A 17,402-nucleotide genomic window follows, 5' to 3' on the forward strand; every position below is an offset into this window, starting at 1 on the left:
TGACGGCGGCAGTGGAAGCTGGATTCATTTTTGTAATCTTTTTTCAACTTCACTGTTGAGTTGTTCAACGAGTCTGTTCTGTTTTTGTTTTGCCTCATCTCAATAAAGCTTGTGGAAAGGTAGACAGCAAACCCTCAATGAGTTATTATTTCGAGAAATAATAACTCTTTCGTTTATGGTTTAAATTTATTATTAATTTTCTACCGCGTATTTTTATTTGTAAACAATACATTGGTTTTGACAGCTGGGGGCCAAGTGTTGCCAATCAAAATCGAAATTTGAACTGATAACATTTTTGCGTTTTCTTTTAGCACTGGTTATCAGTGCAAAAAGAAAACAGCCCTAGTGTTACCATATATTTCCCCTCTCGACTGGCAAGTTGCGCTGCCGACCAGAGAGCCGTCGCATTGTCACACGTAGACTTACCTACCGTCTAAAGCCTGCTTGGGAGTTACTGAGCATCGTATTCGCCTCAATGTAATGATCGATTCTAAAAATATCATTTTTTTTCAAACGTCTTCCTCATACATGAAATTAGTGCAATAGACCGCCAGGAGCTCGAGTCTTCAGGTGGTCTTCCCTTTTTAAAAATAGGTCTTATCTTGTATTTCATCCAGGATTTGGGAACATTGCCACTCCTCATCACGTAGTTAAATAAATCCAAAATCCGGCTCTTTACATCACCATTGAAATTTTGAATATGACCTTTACGCATTCCGTCCATTCCAGGAGAAGTATCTTTTGACCTATTTATGGCCATTTCAAGTTCGTCCTTCGAAAATTCAGTCTGGTAAGTGGCTTCTGGCTGTGCAGGAGTGCCATTAACTGGACCATGAGGGCCAGAAATCGCATCACAAAATCCTTCTACGCACCCAGAAGGCATAGCGCGATGCGCCGGCGTGCCCATGCCCCTGAATTTCTTGATTATTCTCCAGAGGTCCGAAGGTGAGATATCAGCGTCGATCTCCTCGCATATCGCTTTCCAACCCTGTCTCTTTTCCCGTTTGATGGTGTATAAATATTCCTTTCTCTTCTTACTTAATGCCTTGAGGTTTTCCCTTGTCGGTGCCTTCTTGAATTTAGCCATCGCTCTAATTTGGTTGGCCTTCGCCCGATTGCAGTTGGAGTTCCACCAGGGATTGTCAGGGTAAATTTTATTGCCGATACTGACCTTAAAGGTCTCGAAAAATTCCTCAGAAAAAACATCTAGTTTCTCGCATTGCGGACAATTACGGAAGCGGTCGCCGTCCAGTATTTGCGTCACCTTCTCATTTAAGATATCTGCTGGAATATTTCTGGGGACAATATATGTTCTCCTCCGTCTTTTTTGAGGTTTGAACCTAAATTCAATATTTATGCAGCAGTGGTTGCTTCCCAGGCTTTCGTTAGATGTCAACCATGTGGACACAAGGGCAAGAGAGGGACTACATATGGTAAGGTCGATCGCGGTGGGGTTGAAGCATCCAAAGAATGTCTTTGCACCGTCATTGAGGAGGACAAGATTGTTTTTTTCTATAAATTCACTAACACATTCTCCCCTTCGGTCTGTGGAGTCGTTACCCCATGCCGTGTCGTGCGCATTAAAGTCTCCACAAATCAGTATGCTTGAGTTCGAGGGTAACTGTCCAATTATATTGTCAAGATCGGGTAAATTAAAAGATATTGCCGGGGGTATGTATATTGATATGATGACTATATTTCCACTAGGTGTTTGAATTTCACAAGCTGCTACTTCGATCTGTCGGTTGGTTGGAGTAACGTTGATGGTAGTAAATAATATTGATTTTTCTAAAAGGATGGCCACACCGCCACCATAGGTCGGCCTATCCTTTCTAACGACGTTATAATTAGGAATTTGAAATATGTCCTTTGAATCTAGCCAGGTCTCTGCTAGGCACGTAATATCTATTTTACTACCATTTAATAGGCGAGATAGTTGTGGTCTTTTGTTTCTCGCACTTGTTAAATTAGTCTGTAGAATCTTCATCAACGTTATCAGAAGTTAGCAAGCTGCTTTCCTTCCGAACAGATCGTTGAAACTTCTCGAAATCATCAAGTGTGGTCGATATAGTCATACCGGTGCATGAGTTATCATATTTTAAGTCATTCGTACTAGCAGGATTTATCTCCGTAGCTTTGGCAGGTTCTCGTGACAGAACAGCAGCCTCTACGATATCGTTCAGTTCTTGTATTGTAATGTCTGTTGTGACCTCCGGGGTCATTTGGAATAGAGGTCCAGCCCCATTACACTCGGATAGTTCTTGGCTCAAATCTCCGTTAAAATCACTTAACTCGTTACTCGATTTCCCCCCTAAAACTTCGGGGGAGATGTTGGGAGGTGGTTGTATCTCAATTACGGTAGTGATTGGCATGTGTGTGTCGGTCCCCCGGACCTGTAGACTATCTCGATTAATAGATCGGCATTTTCTTGCCGAAAGTCTTTGTCTCTTAGTGGCAAGGGACGGAAAATCATCTGGGTTTAAGTCGAACGTAGCATTTGTTGGTTCAAGGTCTAAATTTCTCGCTATACGTCGCGGTAATTTCTCATCGGCTTTTTCTTTTGCCTTTCGCCGTAACTCTTTTCTTTTCTCACATTCAGTTGATCTGGAGTCATGAAACTTCCCGCAATTGATGCATACAGGGATATGTTCGCAAACGCCATCGTGTGAATGTCCACATCGTGGACAGAGTTGTCGAATACGTCGACAATACTTGTAGGAGTGTCCGTATCTCCAGCATTTACGACATTGAATAGTGGGTTCAATAAAGGGGCGAACCGGATAGATAATTTGATCCAATGCAACATGCGACGGCAATATATTGCCCGTGAGGCATAGCATGATCATGTCCATCTCTACTCGTTCATCGCTGTTCTCGTCATTCCTAGTAAATCTCTTTACCTCAGTCACCTCCACCGTGTTATTCAAAGGCCCGAATTCAGCCATGTGTTTCACTTTTACATTTTCAAATATATACTTCTCGGTGAGAGTAGGGTCCGAGGGTATCTCCACAACTGCTTTGACCTCGCAAAGCTCCTGTGGAATGTACATATTGTACTTCTCCTTAAACATGTCATTGCATGCTAGCCGGTTAATTATCTCCCTATTACGGCTAACTACACGCAGTTTACGTTTAGAAATATAAAATATTTCTATATCTTCCTCCTTCTCGTACAATTCCTTCCCTATCCTGATGACAGGCAAGGGTTTCTTCTCCATCTTGAACTGTTGAATCAAAATTTCATAATTACGCCTATAATGGACATATTTTCTGATCCTAGGCGGTGGGTCTTTGTCTCCATCAACTGGTACGGTCATAGGCCACACCATTTTACTTGGAAATCAGCAAAAATTCAATATTAACTCAGAAAAATTTCGAGGACGCGTCCGTACTTGTCGAATGTTCGCGGTCTTTTTCTTATACAAATTTTGGTTAAAAAGTATTTGCAACAATGTTAATTCTTAATTTGACTCGCATCGAAAATTGTTTGAGAAATTTTTGAGTAGCGATGCATTTCAATTTGAGGATTACACTTGAGAAATTATTGCTATTGTATCGAATTTTACTGTTGAGGGTAATGTTTGTTTTTTGTTGAGAACGTGATTTTCTCAACAATTTCTCAACTTGAATATTACCCTAATCCTTTGAAAAAATGTTTGAAAAATTGTTGAAATTTAGCATTTTTCAAACGTTTGTGTTTATTGGATATTCATCAAAAGCCGGACTAAAAAAAGTTAACGCCTTCACAAAAAAAAAGACAGCTAAGGGTTGCCAAGGTCAGCGTTAAAAATAATTTGGACAATTTTGCATAACAAAAAAAAATAGCAGCCCTGCCAAAATCTTTTGAATTTGACGGCGCTTCTGAGAGTCCCCACCACGTCGAAAACAATCGTATACGACATCCAAAACTCATCGGAAAAGCGCCGTCACTATTGAGAAGTTGTACCACGCCAAGTTACTACAAAAAAGTATCGCATGAGTGCAACTATTAGGTTTGGAAATGTATGGAGTAATTTTCTAAAGGCCGTTACGCACCTTCAGCGAATTTTTTCTTATTCATAGGTTAGGTTAGGTTAGGTTAGGTGGCAGCCCGATGTATCAGGCTCACTTAGACTATTCAGTCCATTGTGATACCACATTGGTGAACTTCTCTTCTTAATCATAAGAATGTCATGAAAGTTGTTCATTCAACCAAGAATTCTATGGGGGCGTTTTTATCGACTATTTTAATTTGGTCGGATAAGTAATTCAAGTCAAAGATGTATTATTGCTATACAAACGATATTTCCGCTACAGGGCCGAAATTTTCTCTTCGTATACCAGTTATCCCTTTTATTAAAGAACCCAATAAACACAAACGTTTGAAAAATACTAAAATTCAATAATTTTTCAAACATTTTTTCAAAGGATTAGGGTAATATTCAAGTTGAGAAATTGTTGAGAAAATCGCGTTCTCAACAAAAAACAGACATTACCCTCAACAGTAAAATTCAACACAATAGCAATAATTTCTCAATTGTAATCCTCAAATTGAAATGCATCGCTACTCAATAATTTCTCAAACAGTTTTCAATGTGAGAAAAATAAAAAATTACCATTGTTGCGAATACTTTCAAACTACAATTTGTATGAAAGTCAATCCTAGTTCTAACTGAAAGTCAATACTAAATTTCTAGGGATTTTGTAAATTTTATTATTTTTTTCGTTAACAAATATAATAATCTTAAAAATAACATTAATAATATATAAAAATAATAATATAATACCAATCAAAATGTAATTATCTTATTAAACGTATTAATAAATAAAACTATGAATACAACTTTAAATATCTTAAACATTTTTACATGTATAATTCCATTTCCTCCATAATGTTGGTGTCATTAATATGCTGGCAATTTGAAATAATTACTATCGAGGAACTTGCTGGCTTGTGTGTTAGAATAGATTCCAGCAAGAGGAAATCACAAAAAAAAAGAAGGTGCGTAACGGCCTTTAGAAAATTACTCCATACATTTCCAAACCTAATAGTTGCACTCATGCGATACTTTTTTGTAGTAACTTGGCGTGGTACAACTTCTCAATAGTGACGGCGCTTTTCCGATGAGTTTTGGATGTCGTATACGATTGTTTTCGACGTGGTGGGGATTCTCAGAAGCGCCGTCAAATTCAAAAGATTTTGGCAGGGCTGCTAATTTTTTTTGTTAAGGCCGGTATGCACCTCTAGCGAAAAATTTCATTCCCATAAGAAATGCATTGCTATTTATGCTAACGAAATTTTCGGTAGCGTTCAATTTCGTAAGCTGGTACGCACCTCTAATGAAAATAACAGGGTTGTCAATAGCAAATTTTGGCAGCAAACATTTAATTTATTACAATCATTGTGTGCGTAAAAGTTTTAAAAGGTCTGTAAATAATAAACAATTTATTTGAGGAATATTTGGAACATATATTAACAATTTTTAAAAGCAATTAGCTGGTTTAAAATTTGTGTACACAGCCCTGTTTTTTTGTTGTAGACTTAAATAAATTTTTGCTACCGAAAATTTCGCTAGAGGTGCATACCGGCCTTTATGCAAAATTGTCCAAATTATTTTTAACGCTGACCTTGGCAACCCTTAGCTGTCTTTTTTTTTGTGAAGGCGTTAACTTTTTTTAGTCCGGCTTTTTTCCAGCAAGAGGAAATCACAAAATATCAAACTGATGACGGGATGTAAATTGATGTAATACACATTTTCATCCAGAAGTTCTTGATATAGGAATTGTTGCACTTTGGTTTAATTGATTGCACTTTGTAAGTTTTCTGAAAACTTTTCTTTGTTGTTCCCTTCATCGGTTTTTCATCGGCCAACATCTTCCAAGAATATACCATCCAATGATTTTAGTTTTCTGCAAAACAATCGAGTTTTGTGATTTCCATTATGTTTTCATTTCACTTTTTATTTTGACTTACCAATTTGTATTTCTTCCAACTGACCACATACTTCGTGATTTCCTCAAGAACGTTGGTGTTACAAAATTGTTGTTATTAAAATACTGGCAATTTTCAGGAACTTGATGTCCAGATAATTGGAATAAATTTCCAGCAATTCCAATTCACAAAATAACAAATTAAACCGATGATGCGATATAAATTAAACTATATCACATCGATAGTTTAATTTATATCGCATCATCGGTTTAATTTTTTATTTTGTGAATTGCGAATTATCATCCAGTAGTTGTTGATATGGAAAAGCATAAATACCAAGTTTTTTTGGTTGCACTTTGATTTATGGAAACTTTCTCTTCTCGATAAGCCACTACCATTTTTCATCGGCCAGCCTCTTAATGTGTCCAATCCAAATATTTTAGTTGTCTGCAAAGAGATTTGAGTTTAGTGACTTCCTTAAAGTTTTCATTTCGTGTTTTAGTTTTAATTACCAACTATTATAAGCAATTTCAATTGATTATTAAAAAATTTCCACATTTTTGTATTTCTTCCACGAACTTTGTTGTCCAAAGTAGTATTGAAAACCATGTGGTTTTTTCGTTGCATTTCAGGGTAGTGTTTTGTCAAAGTTTTCTCCAATTATCTTCAACACATTTTTAAAGTTTTCTTCAACATTTTGCCAAATTGGTTGTAATTCGCAAACAATTTGAAGATGAATTGAAGATGAGTTTTTCAAGTCAAGTTGAATTTATGTTGAAAATGATATTTACCCTCAAACTGAAGAGGTGTTGCATTTGAAAAACGCTCATCATGTGTTTATTGGGAAGATTCCCCTTTATTTAATGAAACAATTTTGGTAATTTTCTAATAGGCACTTTATAATCAAGAATACAATAGTTAACAATTAATTTAAAAGCAAGGTGGATAAAGATTTGTATACCAAGATAACAATGCTCATATTTAAGAAATGCAACTATAATAAGTTAATTATGCCATAATGAGTAAAAATCATAAATAATGTTTTAATTTATATGTTTTTTATGTTACAAGGTTTAATTTTTTTCCAAACCTATTCATTTTATTTTTGAACTACTACAAACTTAAAACTAAAAAAATATTTTCAACATATAATTTATTTTTTATATGAGTGTTGGTATTTAAAAAATATATTCTTCATTCATGATAGGAATTTATAAAAGTCTCTAGAAGAAAAGCTCTTTAATGCTAAATAATTATTGAAGACAAAAATTAGTAAACCGATACTATCACACTACAAAAAAATACCATTTTTATAATATATATCGATGTAGGATGGCTATATTTTGTTCGATAAAAGAGTACTCAATGTATAACCTCGGTTTAAAAACGTTTATGATGGTGTCACACGCCATTACTTCTCAAATGCCAGTGACTTTCATACAAGAATAAATGAAAGATTTATCAATGCGTTGATGTTATTTATCGATCGCCGTCCAGACTATAAGTTATTCCGGACGGAATTTCTGTGTTTGTAAAGAATCATATAGTGTGACCAATCGATACGAGTTGTCGGCGATGACTAAATAATCGAACATTGTGTTATCCATCACATTAACAAGTAGCAGTATCGATTATGCGGTCGGTAGTGTGGCAACATCTGGGATTTGTTCGACACGAGCACTGTCATCCGGATAAACTTATAGTCTGGGCGGGGCATTAATCAAAGGAGGAAAGTGTGTCGAACGAGCTCTATCGATCGTCTGAAATGGAGACAAACAGCTGAATTTATAACTAAAAATCAGCTGTTTCTATGCATTTCAGTCGATCGATAGAGCTCATTCGACATACAGAAACAGGCTTTAATTGTAGTGCGAATGTGGTATAATATAGACAAAAAAATTTAGCTTTTCAAATAATATGGATTTGTTTGTGATTTATTTAACGAGTGCAAGAAAATTGAATTAGAGTTCATTATCAATTTTTTTGGAAGTTAAAGATGCAAATAGGTCTTAATGTACTGAAAACAATTTGAGCACCTATTACAAAGTAATGTTGGTCGCCTGGACAACGACAAAATATTATGATAGCGGTGTACTTTAAGTTATCCTGGAAATATTTGGCAGTGCTTCTCACTACATGTCATTAAAAACATTCAATAGGGTGTCAATATTTTAGGATTTCAGTTTTTCAACAAATTTTCCGATAATTTGTCATTGGATGTGGTTTTGCTGGACTTTGTTTGTTCTTCATTTTGTGCTTCTAATTCCTCATTTTCCTTAAGCAACTTGGCTTCTTCAATTTCACGCTGTTTTTGTAATTGACGAAATTCTGTTGGAGTTAACATGCCACGCAAAATGGTATCATAGGTAATATTAACTCCTTTAGCAGACATTTTTTGAAATAATTTCCAACATTCACGTTCTTTTATGCTGCGTACATATTCGGGATATTGATAGTTCTCCTCTTCCAGAGGTTTCTTTGAGATGGCTGATGTATTTGATGGGCTTTCGTCATTATGATTCTCGTCGACAACGACATTTGTTTCCTCTTCCTCATTCATATCTTTCGTTAGCTTCGATGTACTGTTATTGGCCGTATGGAATATTGAAACAGGTGGCGCAGTTGGTGGTCTGTTTGATTTTATACGAGCTGCTAGTGGTGCTATAGAACCTCGGCGTAGCATATGCGAATATTCTTTTGAGGCAAATTGAAATGTCGGTGGATAGTTTTCCTGAAAAGATACTAATGTTCCAGATAGGTATGAGAAAAAAACAATTGGAATATATTTTAAAAGGAAACTCTGCTAAGAATAGCAGTAGGACCTCTAATATTCCCAATAGCTCCTAAATGGGATTAGCAAACATTTTATTTGTTGTTATGTCTTATTTTGAGAAAAACAATCCATATTCTTGAGCAAATACATGCTATACTCCCAATGTTTTGTTTTAAATGTGCTACGATTCGGCGATACATCACTAGTTATCTCTCATTTGTCAAAAATACACGTTTTCCGACAAACGCTAAGGCTGTGTCTTTTACATATGCAGTACTTTACAGCATAAGGGTTGGATAAGTTGGCAATGCTTCGAAATAGTATGATAGTATAGTTTTTGATTTCTGTCAAAAATGCACAGTGTCACGATATTATTTTAGCTCTATTACCTCTGCTACAATTGGAAGTACCAACATATATTTTAAAAAATGTTATTTAGTGCGAAAATTACAGAATGGATAGTTTGATAATGTACAGTGACAGAATAATGACGGCGCTGATGTATATAAAAACAGGGTGACACAATAACCAATATGCCACAACGACATCTTTTGTTTTTGCCGGCAATGAAATGTGAATTTACATGTGTTTGATTCTACCAAAAACCTAATGTTATGCGCTTTACAGACTATCAGTTATTCCGGACGGAATGTCGGTGTTTGTAAAGAATCTTACAGTGTGTCGAATCGATACGACTTGTCGGCGATGTCTTAATAATCGGTAAATGTGTTATCGATTCCATAAACATGCAGCAGTATCGATTATGCCTTCGGACTTAACTTATAATGTGCACAATATATGGGATATGTTCGACAGAGCACTGTCGTCCGGAATAACTGATAGTCTGTAAAGCGCATTACGGTGACACTGGACAAATGTTTGACAGAAATCAAAAAATAATTCGTCACCGCAGCCAAGCCAGCAAATATTTTAACTCATATTGGATAATATTTTCCAACATCAGCATCCAGATACTTTGGAACTGCTCCTGGAAACAAGTTTGACACTCAATTTAGTCATATATTTGCCTAGTGTGACCGCACCCTAAGCAATATTGAATTGCACGAACTTTTGAATCAAAGACTTTAATAAAAGGAACCGAATATATTGAAAGCTAGGATGCATACTAGGTTAGGTTAGGTTAGGCTCAGGCTCACTTAGACTATTCAGTCCATTGTGATACCACATTGTTGAACTTCTCTCTTATCACTGAGTGCCGCCCGATTCCATGTTAAGCTCAATGACAAGGGACCTCCTTATTATAGCCGAGTCCGAACGGCGTTCCACAGTACAGTTAAACCACTTACAGAAGCTTTGAAACCCTCAGAAATGTCACCAGCATTACTGAGGTGGGATAATCCACCGCTGAAAGACTTTTTGGTGTCCGGTCGAAGCAGGACTCGAACCCACGACCTTGTGTATGCAAGGCGGGCATGCTAACCATTGCACCACGGTGGCAATATTTAGGATGCATACTAAATATTTTTGTTAGAGTCTGAGTCGAGCAAATTTAGCTTGACTCCATAGCTGGGATTCTGAACTCGAAGAAAGTTGTAAAAATTACCAAAGGAGTGGTGGTGATACATATGACCTTGGTTTTGTCGAAACGTATGAAAGGAAGTAACAAATGTTTAACTTTAGTACTCTGTGTTGTTCCAAAACATTTCATCAGGGAAATCTCGCCGGTATTGCCACATTGAATTTCGATAAAATGTTTTTTTTTTTGTTATTAGTGAAAACAAACATACCCCCTTTAAAACTTACCTGATTTTCCAGATTTTCTCAATGATGGTGGTCTTCTTGTTGGACTACTGCAATCCGAATTGGTGGGTGTTGAAGGACAATCCTCTTTCTCTGAATCGGAACCTTCCGAACTTATTAAAGATACCAATGTTATAACATCGGGTGCCACTGATCTTGAGCGTTGTAATAATTTCTTGCCATTCGAAGATTTTGTATCGAAATTCAAATCACTTGCACTTGTCAAATGACCTGGAGGAGATGAGTCCCGATCGCAGGTTATAGTACGCGTATTTAGTTTACGACGTCTCGGTTTACGTTTATTAGCAAAGCATGAACCTTTTGAATTTTCATCTATGCTACGAACTGGCGCCGACATAGCACGTACCAAGGGTGGTCGCTTTTGTACTGTCAAAGCAGGGGTTACGTTTAGGGGAATCTGTGAAGGTGATGAAAGGTCACTTCTAAAGTATGTCAATTGACTAGTACTCGTGGTATTAGTTTGTTCTGTCAATTTACTAGTTTGGTATAAGGCTCTTCTTTGTTGAGCTGAGCTGATATTAGTTTTGGAATTTTCTTCCGATTTATTAGTACCCCTTGATAAAACAGAGGTGCGTTCACAATGCTAGGTTAGGGAACATGAAATTGTATAAGAAATAGAGCTTAGAAATCATACACACACATCACGTCATAGCTTACATTTAATTTTTCACTATCTGTTGAGATATCTTCACTTTCGTCTTCATCTCCTGGATCACAGAGTATATAATCGTTCTCTTTGCTCGAATTCAAAGCATGCGAAAGAACAATGCTTAAATTGACTTTATTCACTTCCGATACCTTTGATGAGTTGGCCGTTGTCGATGAGGTCTTATTGACTTTGCTATTAGTTGCCGTTACCACCGTTGAGGGTCCAGAATCGGTTTTTGTTTTGTTGGTGCTAAAATGAAATTGAACTTCCTGTGATTGAATTTCATGGCAGTGGTTGGGTGATATCGAAGATTGAATGGTGTGGGGGAGGGGAGGGGAAGGGCATAAGCCTCGACGACTGGTACTCATAGCTTCATTCATATGTCATTTTGTGTCATGTCGAAGTCATCACAGTCTGTCAAATGTAAATAAACCAATAAAAGTACTTGTGCTCATTATTTTACAAGTACCGCCTCAACTCTACTCTATGATACTCTAATTTTATCTCTTCTCCACCTGTATGGGTTTGCGTGGCTGGCAAACGCTCAAATCTAGAGAACCACACACATATTCACTCGAAATCATCTAACAATTGAATGCTATGAATGAATAGAAAACAATTCATAAATTTCCAATTGCAAGAGGATGAGGAGAAATGGTGGTTATTGTGGATGGAGTAGTCAATTCCAATGTCTTATTATGCCTATCTCAGTTTTGGATGGCGACGAAAAAAGGAACCATGTCAATTTGATTGGGTTTCGTTTTGCAATGGAAAGTGGTTCTTGTTTTTTTTTCGCAAATGACAATTTTGGTTGGAATGTTGGTATTCGCTTCCCCCATTTACAACCTATTCCAAACAAACCCTGACACAAATATGACAAAAGAAGCAATAAATATGCAAAAAATATGCTGAAATCAATGCAAATACAAATTTGCGAAAATTGTCTCCACTCTTTAGAAGTTTAACGGCTATGAAATCCAACAAAAAATGATTTAAGCATGACAGTTATTAAGTTTGTTACATGCACAGTTTGAAAAGAAAAAAAATTATTTGTAGGCTGATATATTTGGCTACTTTTGCAAAACAATTAAAAATCTTAAATTATCATACACTCCACGAATCACATTTTGTAAGTAAACGTTTCTGGGGTATATATTGTCGGAACTCTAATAAACCCTTCATAATCCCTAAATATCAGTCAGTTAATCAGAAATGTATGTATATTTTTATTTAAAACCTATTTTTATGTAACTTAAAAATTTAATGATCAGAAAACACCTGAAAGAGTTTTTCTATAGAGACTTTATCATTTTTTAACCTTCGAACTGAACGGATGTATTTTCTAAATCGGATTATTTCAATTCAATTTTAATTTAATATTGCATAATATTGGTACTTATTACGAATTCCAAGTGTAGTGGTTAAAGCCTAAATGCCTCTTTGGCAAATCTAACCTTTCCTATGTTAATCACATCAAAACTTTGTAAACCGTCAAGAAAAATGTCCAAGGAAAGCAAAAATGCTTTGCTTATCCTAAACAAATTAATATCAGTCGAAGTTGGCAAGAGGGAACAGTCGCCGGATGAGTTGCCAGCTTCGAAAAGGAATAAAAGATCGTTTGCCTCGGTTGCAAAAGAAAACATTGTGTATGGTTCTAAAGCACGAATGGGGGAAAATTGCCCAAGTCCTCGACTCCAAGATGATGTATGGTATCAAGGACGATTTAAGTTAATCGTACTTTTTGACCAGAGGTCTATGGATTCTTTTAAAGTTAAAGCTAAGCGATTGGAAAGTAACCGATTTGGAGTTAATGTTAGGATTTCGAAACGGACAAACCTCTTCTATGGTAGTCGACAGAGATGCCAAAATGGAAGAATATCGTATTCGGGAGGAGATTTCTACAGCCTAAAAAAGAACCGAGGATTATTGCGAAAATCACCGAGATTTGTGATTATCGGTTCCTCCAGATAAATTTCTGTATTGTAAGGATATGATGTGGTTCTTATTTAAGAACCACTACTTCAGTCAACATGGGACATGATAGGGATATGCCTCCACGTGCCTTTAATACCTTAGTTGAGGAGTTATTGGAAACACAGACTAAATACATTATGGGATGTGATGCAAATGTGCAATATATAGAGAAGTAGTGATATTAATTCAAGAGGAGAAACCCTAAATAAAATTTATTTTGCATACTAATCTGGTAGTTTACAATAAGAGAGATGCACAAAATTTCATTAAATGAGGTTTTGAACCTCACATAGGCCTCGCAGGAACTGAAAGATAAGATATTTGAGTAACAGGTTTTAATCGAACATAGTTTCTCAGATCATCGCTACATCAGATTCAAATTGGCTGGTGGTATATTTAAGGCTATATTTCCGCTGGTGGTATTTCCGCTGATTGGGAAATGAGAAAAGTAGGCCTGCAGACGTCTTGGGATCGATATTAAATTTTGTATAGGCCTTGGGATCGATATTAAATTATTCCAATGAAAAATTTTACTAACTTACGCGCTTCGATCGAGTAACCCTAGGAAATGTTTCCGTTTCGAAAAACCCCCCTTAACTACAATTTTTTTAATATATACTTACGATTTATTATTGTTAGCAATATTAGATGTTCTTTCAATTTCTATATCATTTCGTATATCCTTGGATTTAATCAATGCATTATTCAGCTGTGTCAATTCTTTATCCAATGATTTCAATATCGAAGATGTCGAGGACCATGCTTGGACACTACGGGTGCGACGATCGATTTGGTTACACGATGTTATGTTGCGCTTTATTAGATCATCCGATTTTACGGATTTGGTCGCAGTGGCCGCATGATTACTGCCAATAGATGCATGCTTACGTAGAATATGTTTGGAATGAAGGCGTTGTTGAATATCAGGAGATCGACCTACAGAGAGGCCGCGTGTTAAATATGGCCGGCTATTGCCGACACCGTTGCTGTTGTTGCATGTGGTCAGCAGTTTTGAGGAGGATTCTATAAAAGATCTTTGCTTACGCACTGTTTGATGGTGATGCTGGTCTGCCTGTTGCGATAGATGCTGCTGGGAAGTCCACTTGGTTTTGATGGCAGACAACGTCTTGTCACGACGACGTGAACTCAGCGATAGAGACATTGCGAAAATCTAAATTCAAAATCAGACACTGTTTAATTATTCCTTTGGATAGTGATGAGGGGTGGGTGGCCGAGAGTTTTTTTTCAATAATACTTAATACTTCTTAAGGGTAATAAATTTAATTGAAAATCAATTTTATTGCTGACATTCTTTTGAACTTGAAATATATGGCCCTCCTCAGAAAGTTCTGTGGAATAATTTAACCACTTTAGAAAAATAAGCAAGCACTGCACTAAATTCACAAAGTTCTTTTCGCTTTGGTTTTTAAGGGGGCAAGGAGTTTATTGATATATTTGAATTTTAATCGAATAAACACATTTGCACATTTTCGTTGTTTTTGAGGGGGTCCCGGTTATTTATGACAATCAATAGGCAATAGGTTTCTAATGGTTTTCAGTTATACAAAGTACTTTTGTTTTATTGGGCTGCCGTTGAATTTTTGTTTACCGTTGTTGCTCTGCGACTAAGTTGTCACGTTCTTTAACTTCACGTGCCACGCTCCAACTGTTCTTGTGAATGAATTTCCGACAACTCGGGAGCTTCTATTATATTTTGTTTATGTTGGCAGTCGTCGATGGTGCAAGGTTGTTCCTTTGGTGTTTGTTTGACAAAGACTCATTCTCAGTCCTTAACGCTCTCCCATCATGCTCACCCCCGCTTAAATGTTTGCTCCCTCTTGTCATACGAGCACCGGCTATGAATTTCATGTTTATTTTCCCTATTCTCGTATACATTCAATGCAATGATTTCTCTTCGATGTATTTGCCTTTTTCCATTGATTCCATTATATATTGTTTATGTGATTATTTTACATTTTGTATATATAGGAAATTCGTGTCGAATACTATGGTGGTATACTATATAGTTTTTCAACTAGAAACCTGTGTACGTAGGTGTATGTGTATGCTAAGAGAAAATAGTTCATAACCCCATCATCTAGAGTTCATTGGCTGATTTTCTTCAATGACAATAACAATAATGGCCCTTTTACTTTCCTCAGTGTTTACACATTCTATCAAATACACATACCCATCGGTTCACATGTGTGTGTGCAAAATTTTGCAAATATTTCCGTTAGCCAAAAACCACCCACACGTTTGGTATTCTGCCGGTTTCGCCAAAAAGCCACGCGATTTCAAGCTTAGGATTTCGGTTTTCATCTTCTACCTCTCTTTCTCTCTCTCCTGATTGCGTGACCCTAGACTGATATTAAATCCTATTTGATTGCTCTGCATGAGGAATAGACCTAGCATAAAAATTATATTACAAACGTACAAACAAATTATCGAAGTATTCTACATGAACACACCAAAAGAAATCGGAAGTAATTTATTTTGTAGTGAATAGAATATTTCTATTGGTGGGTAATGGAAATTGTGAAGATCATTTATGTACTTCCGTTTGGTATTGCCATATTGAACTTTTTATATTAACCCAGCAAAAACTCTCATTACCCGGTAATCTTGTAGATAAGCCTATTTAAAAATTAATAACCACTTATTAATTAGCATCGCTTCGGATTACATTTATATAAGCATGTCCTAGGAGGAAAGTACTTCTCCCCAGGCATACTTTCGGCCACAAAATAAGTAGTGCATTTAAAGCATATAATCACCTAATATGTAATGACTTATTCGTAGATACACCAAAGCTTGCAAAATAGCCACTTATTGTCTCAGGCAACCAAATCTCGAATATATTGATTTCTATCGCCGATCAAATTAATGTCACACTTAAAATAGAAATAAATGTAGGTTGTTTAAGGGAGTTGGATTCGTGAATTACGTTATAATATATCCAATAGCCAATTCACATAAGGTTCGAAATCTACTAAAAGTGGATTTTAAGTCTCTTTTTTATAAGGCAAATGGCATTTGAAATTTAGTTTAAGCGCATTTTGGAAGTGTAATGTCCATGAGGTATAAGAAAGCATTTATTTAAAACATAATATGACAATGTCATTAAACACAAGTATTATGAAATATTTGTGATAAAAAAATCTTAACGGAAAAATCTTCAGAATTACCGTTACATTACATATTCTTTTGTGCTCGATTATGTGAATACTTATATTAACACAACTGCCTAAAAATTTGAGAATAACAATTCGAAAATTACCGAGAAGTATTTATTTTTGTCATTACAAGTTAGTCATTATAACTCGCCGCAATGTAATGCAACGTGTAATGACAGCTTTACTCCTGGTAATGTCAATTGTAATGAGATGTGGTTACCTAGTTTTTGCTGGGAACATATTGAATTTTTCTATATTACACTAGATTCACAATAACAAATTATTGTGAATTATGTGCTATTCATATAGTTTTATGTTGGAGACTTTTTGGGAATTTTACAAATTTTGCAAAGCCAGAGTTTGTATAAAATTCCCAAAAACTCTTCTTTCAAACTACACACGGGCATAATTCATTTGTATTCTAATAATGCCAATGCCGAGAATACATTGTGGATATCGATGTTGGACATGAATTCTCTAATAGAAGCATGGACCCATTGTGCAGCGAATTTGTTCCCAAGAATTTATTTGAATAAATGGAATAAAGTGATAGTTTTTCAAATATTTTTTCAGACACGCTGTCTCCATCAAGAATAATCACAGATAGACGCTGGAACATCAGCCGAATATAGCAGAATTGCAACTTATAAATTAACATAACTCCCTAGTTAAGACAATACTCAAAAAAAGAACTATCTTAAAATGCACTTGTTCTAATAATAATTGCACTCCTGCGATACTTTTTTGTAGTAACTGGGCGTGGTACAACTTCTCTATAGTGACGGCACTTTTGCGACGAGTTTGGATATCGTATTAGACTGTTTTCCACGTGGTGGGGATTCTCAGAATTGCCGTCAAATTCAAAAAATGTTAGCAGGGTAGGTACTTTGAAATTGATTTGAACTTTTTCCCGTGTATGATTTTCATGTTTTTGCAATAATTTGCTTTGCGTGATAGAAGCGCAAAAGGAAATCAAAATACATCCGCAATATTTCACATAGACTTTATATACCAACAGTAGAATAATCTGCCACCCATGCTGAATGTCCTCTCACACCTCTTCATATTGATATTCATTCAAATTTAACGAACCATAATATGTCTTCAAAGAATACAAAATTCTTTGGGATAGGGAAA

At 36.0% G+C, this 17,402-nt stretch overlaps 1 protein-coding gene and 1 long non-coding RNA gene across 3 annotated transcripts; both read right to left on the reverse strand.

Annotated features, from left to right (window-relative positions):
• Window positions 1-4,669: 4,669 nt before the first annotated feature.
• Window positions 4,670-6,846, reverse strand: LOC142238706 (uncharacterized). The gene is made up of 3 exons (XR_012722794.1): window positions 6,424-6,846; window positions 5,954-6,358; window positions 4,670-5,889 (listed from the first exon to the last, which is right to left on the reverse strand). It is a non-coding gene; the product is annotated as an uncharacterized LOC142238706 (long non-coding RNA).
• A 964-nt stretch (window positions 6,847-7,810) lies between these two features.
• LOC142240512 (uncharacterized) lies at window positions 7,811-15,160 on the reverse strand. 2 transcript variants are annotated; one of them, XM_075312208.1, is made up of 5 exons: window positions 14,699-15,160; window positions 13,713-14,260; window positions 11,124-11,364; window positions 10,449-11,049; window positions 7,811-8,653 (listed from the first exon to the last, which is right to left on the reverse strand). In XM_075312208.1, exons 2-5 carry the CDS (start codon window positions 14,249-14,251, stop codon window positions 8,091-8,093), a joined length of 1,944 nt encoding a protein of 647 aa, XP_075168323.1. In that variant the 5' UTR covers window positions 14,252-14,260; window positions 14,699-15,160; the 3' UTR covers window positions 7,811-8,090. The 2 variants fall into 2 exon arrangements, with proteins under 2 accessions (XP_075168323.1, XP_075168322.1); XM_075312207.1 differs by having other exon boundaries at window positions 13,713-15,159.
• Window positions 15,161-17,402: the final 2,242 nt, after the last annotated feature.

This window comes from Haematobia irritans, chromosome 5 (assembly GCF_050003625.1).
Source record: "Haematobia irritans isolate KBUSLIRL chromosome 5, ASM5000362v1, whole genome shotgun sequence".
NCBI lineage: Eukaryota > Metazoa > Arthropoda > Insecta > Diptera > Muscidae > Haematobia > Haematobia irritans.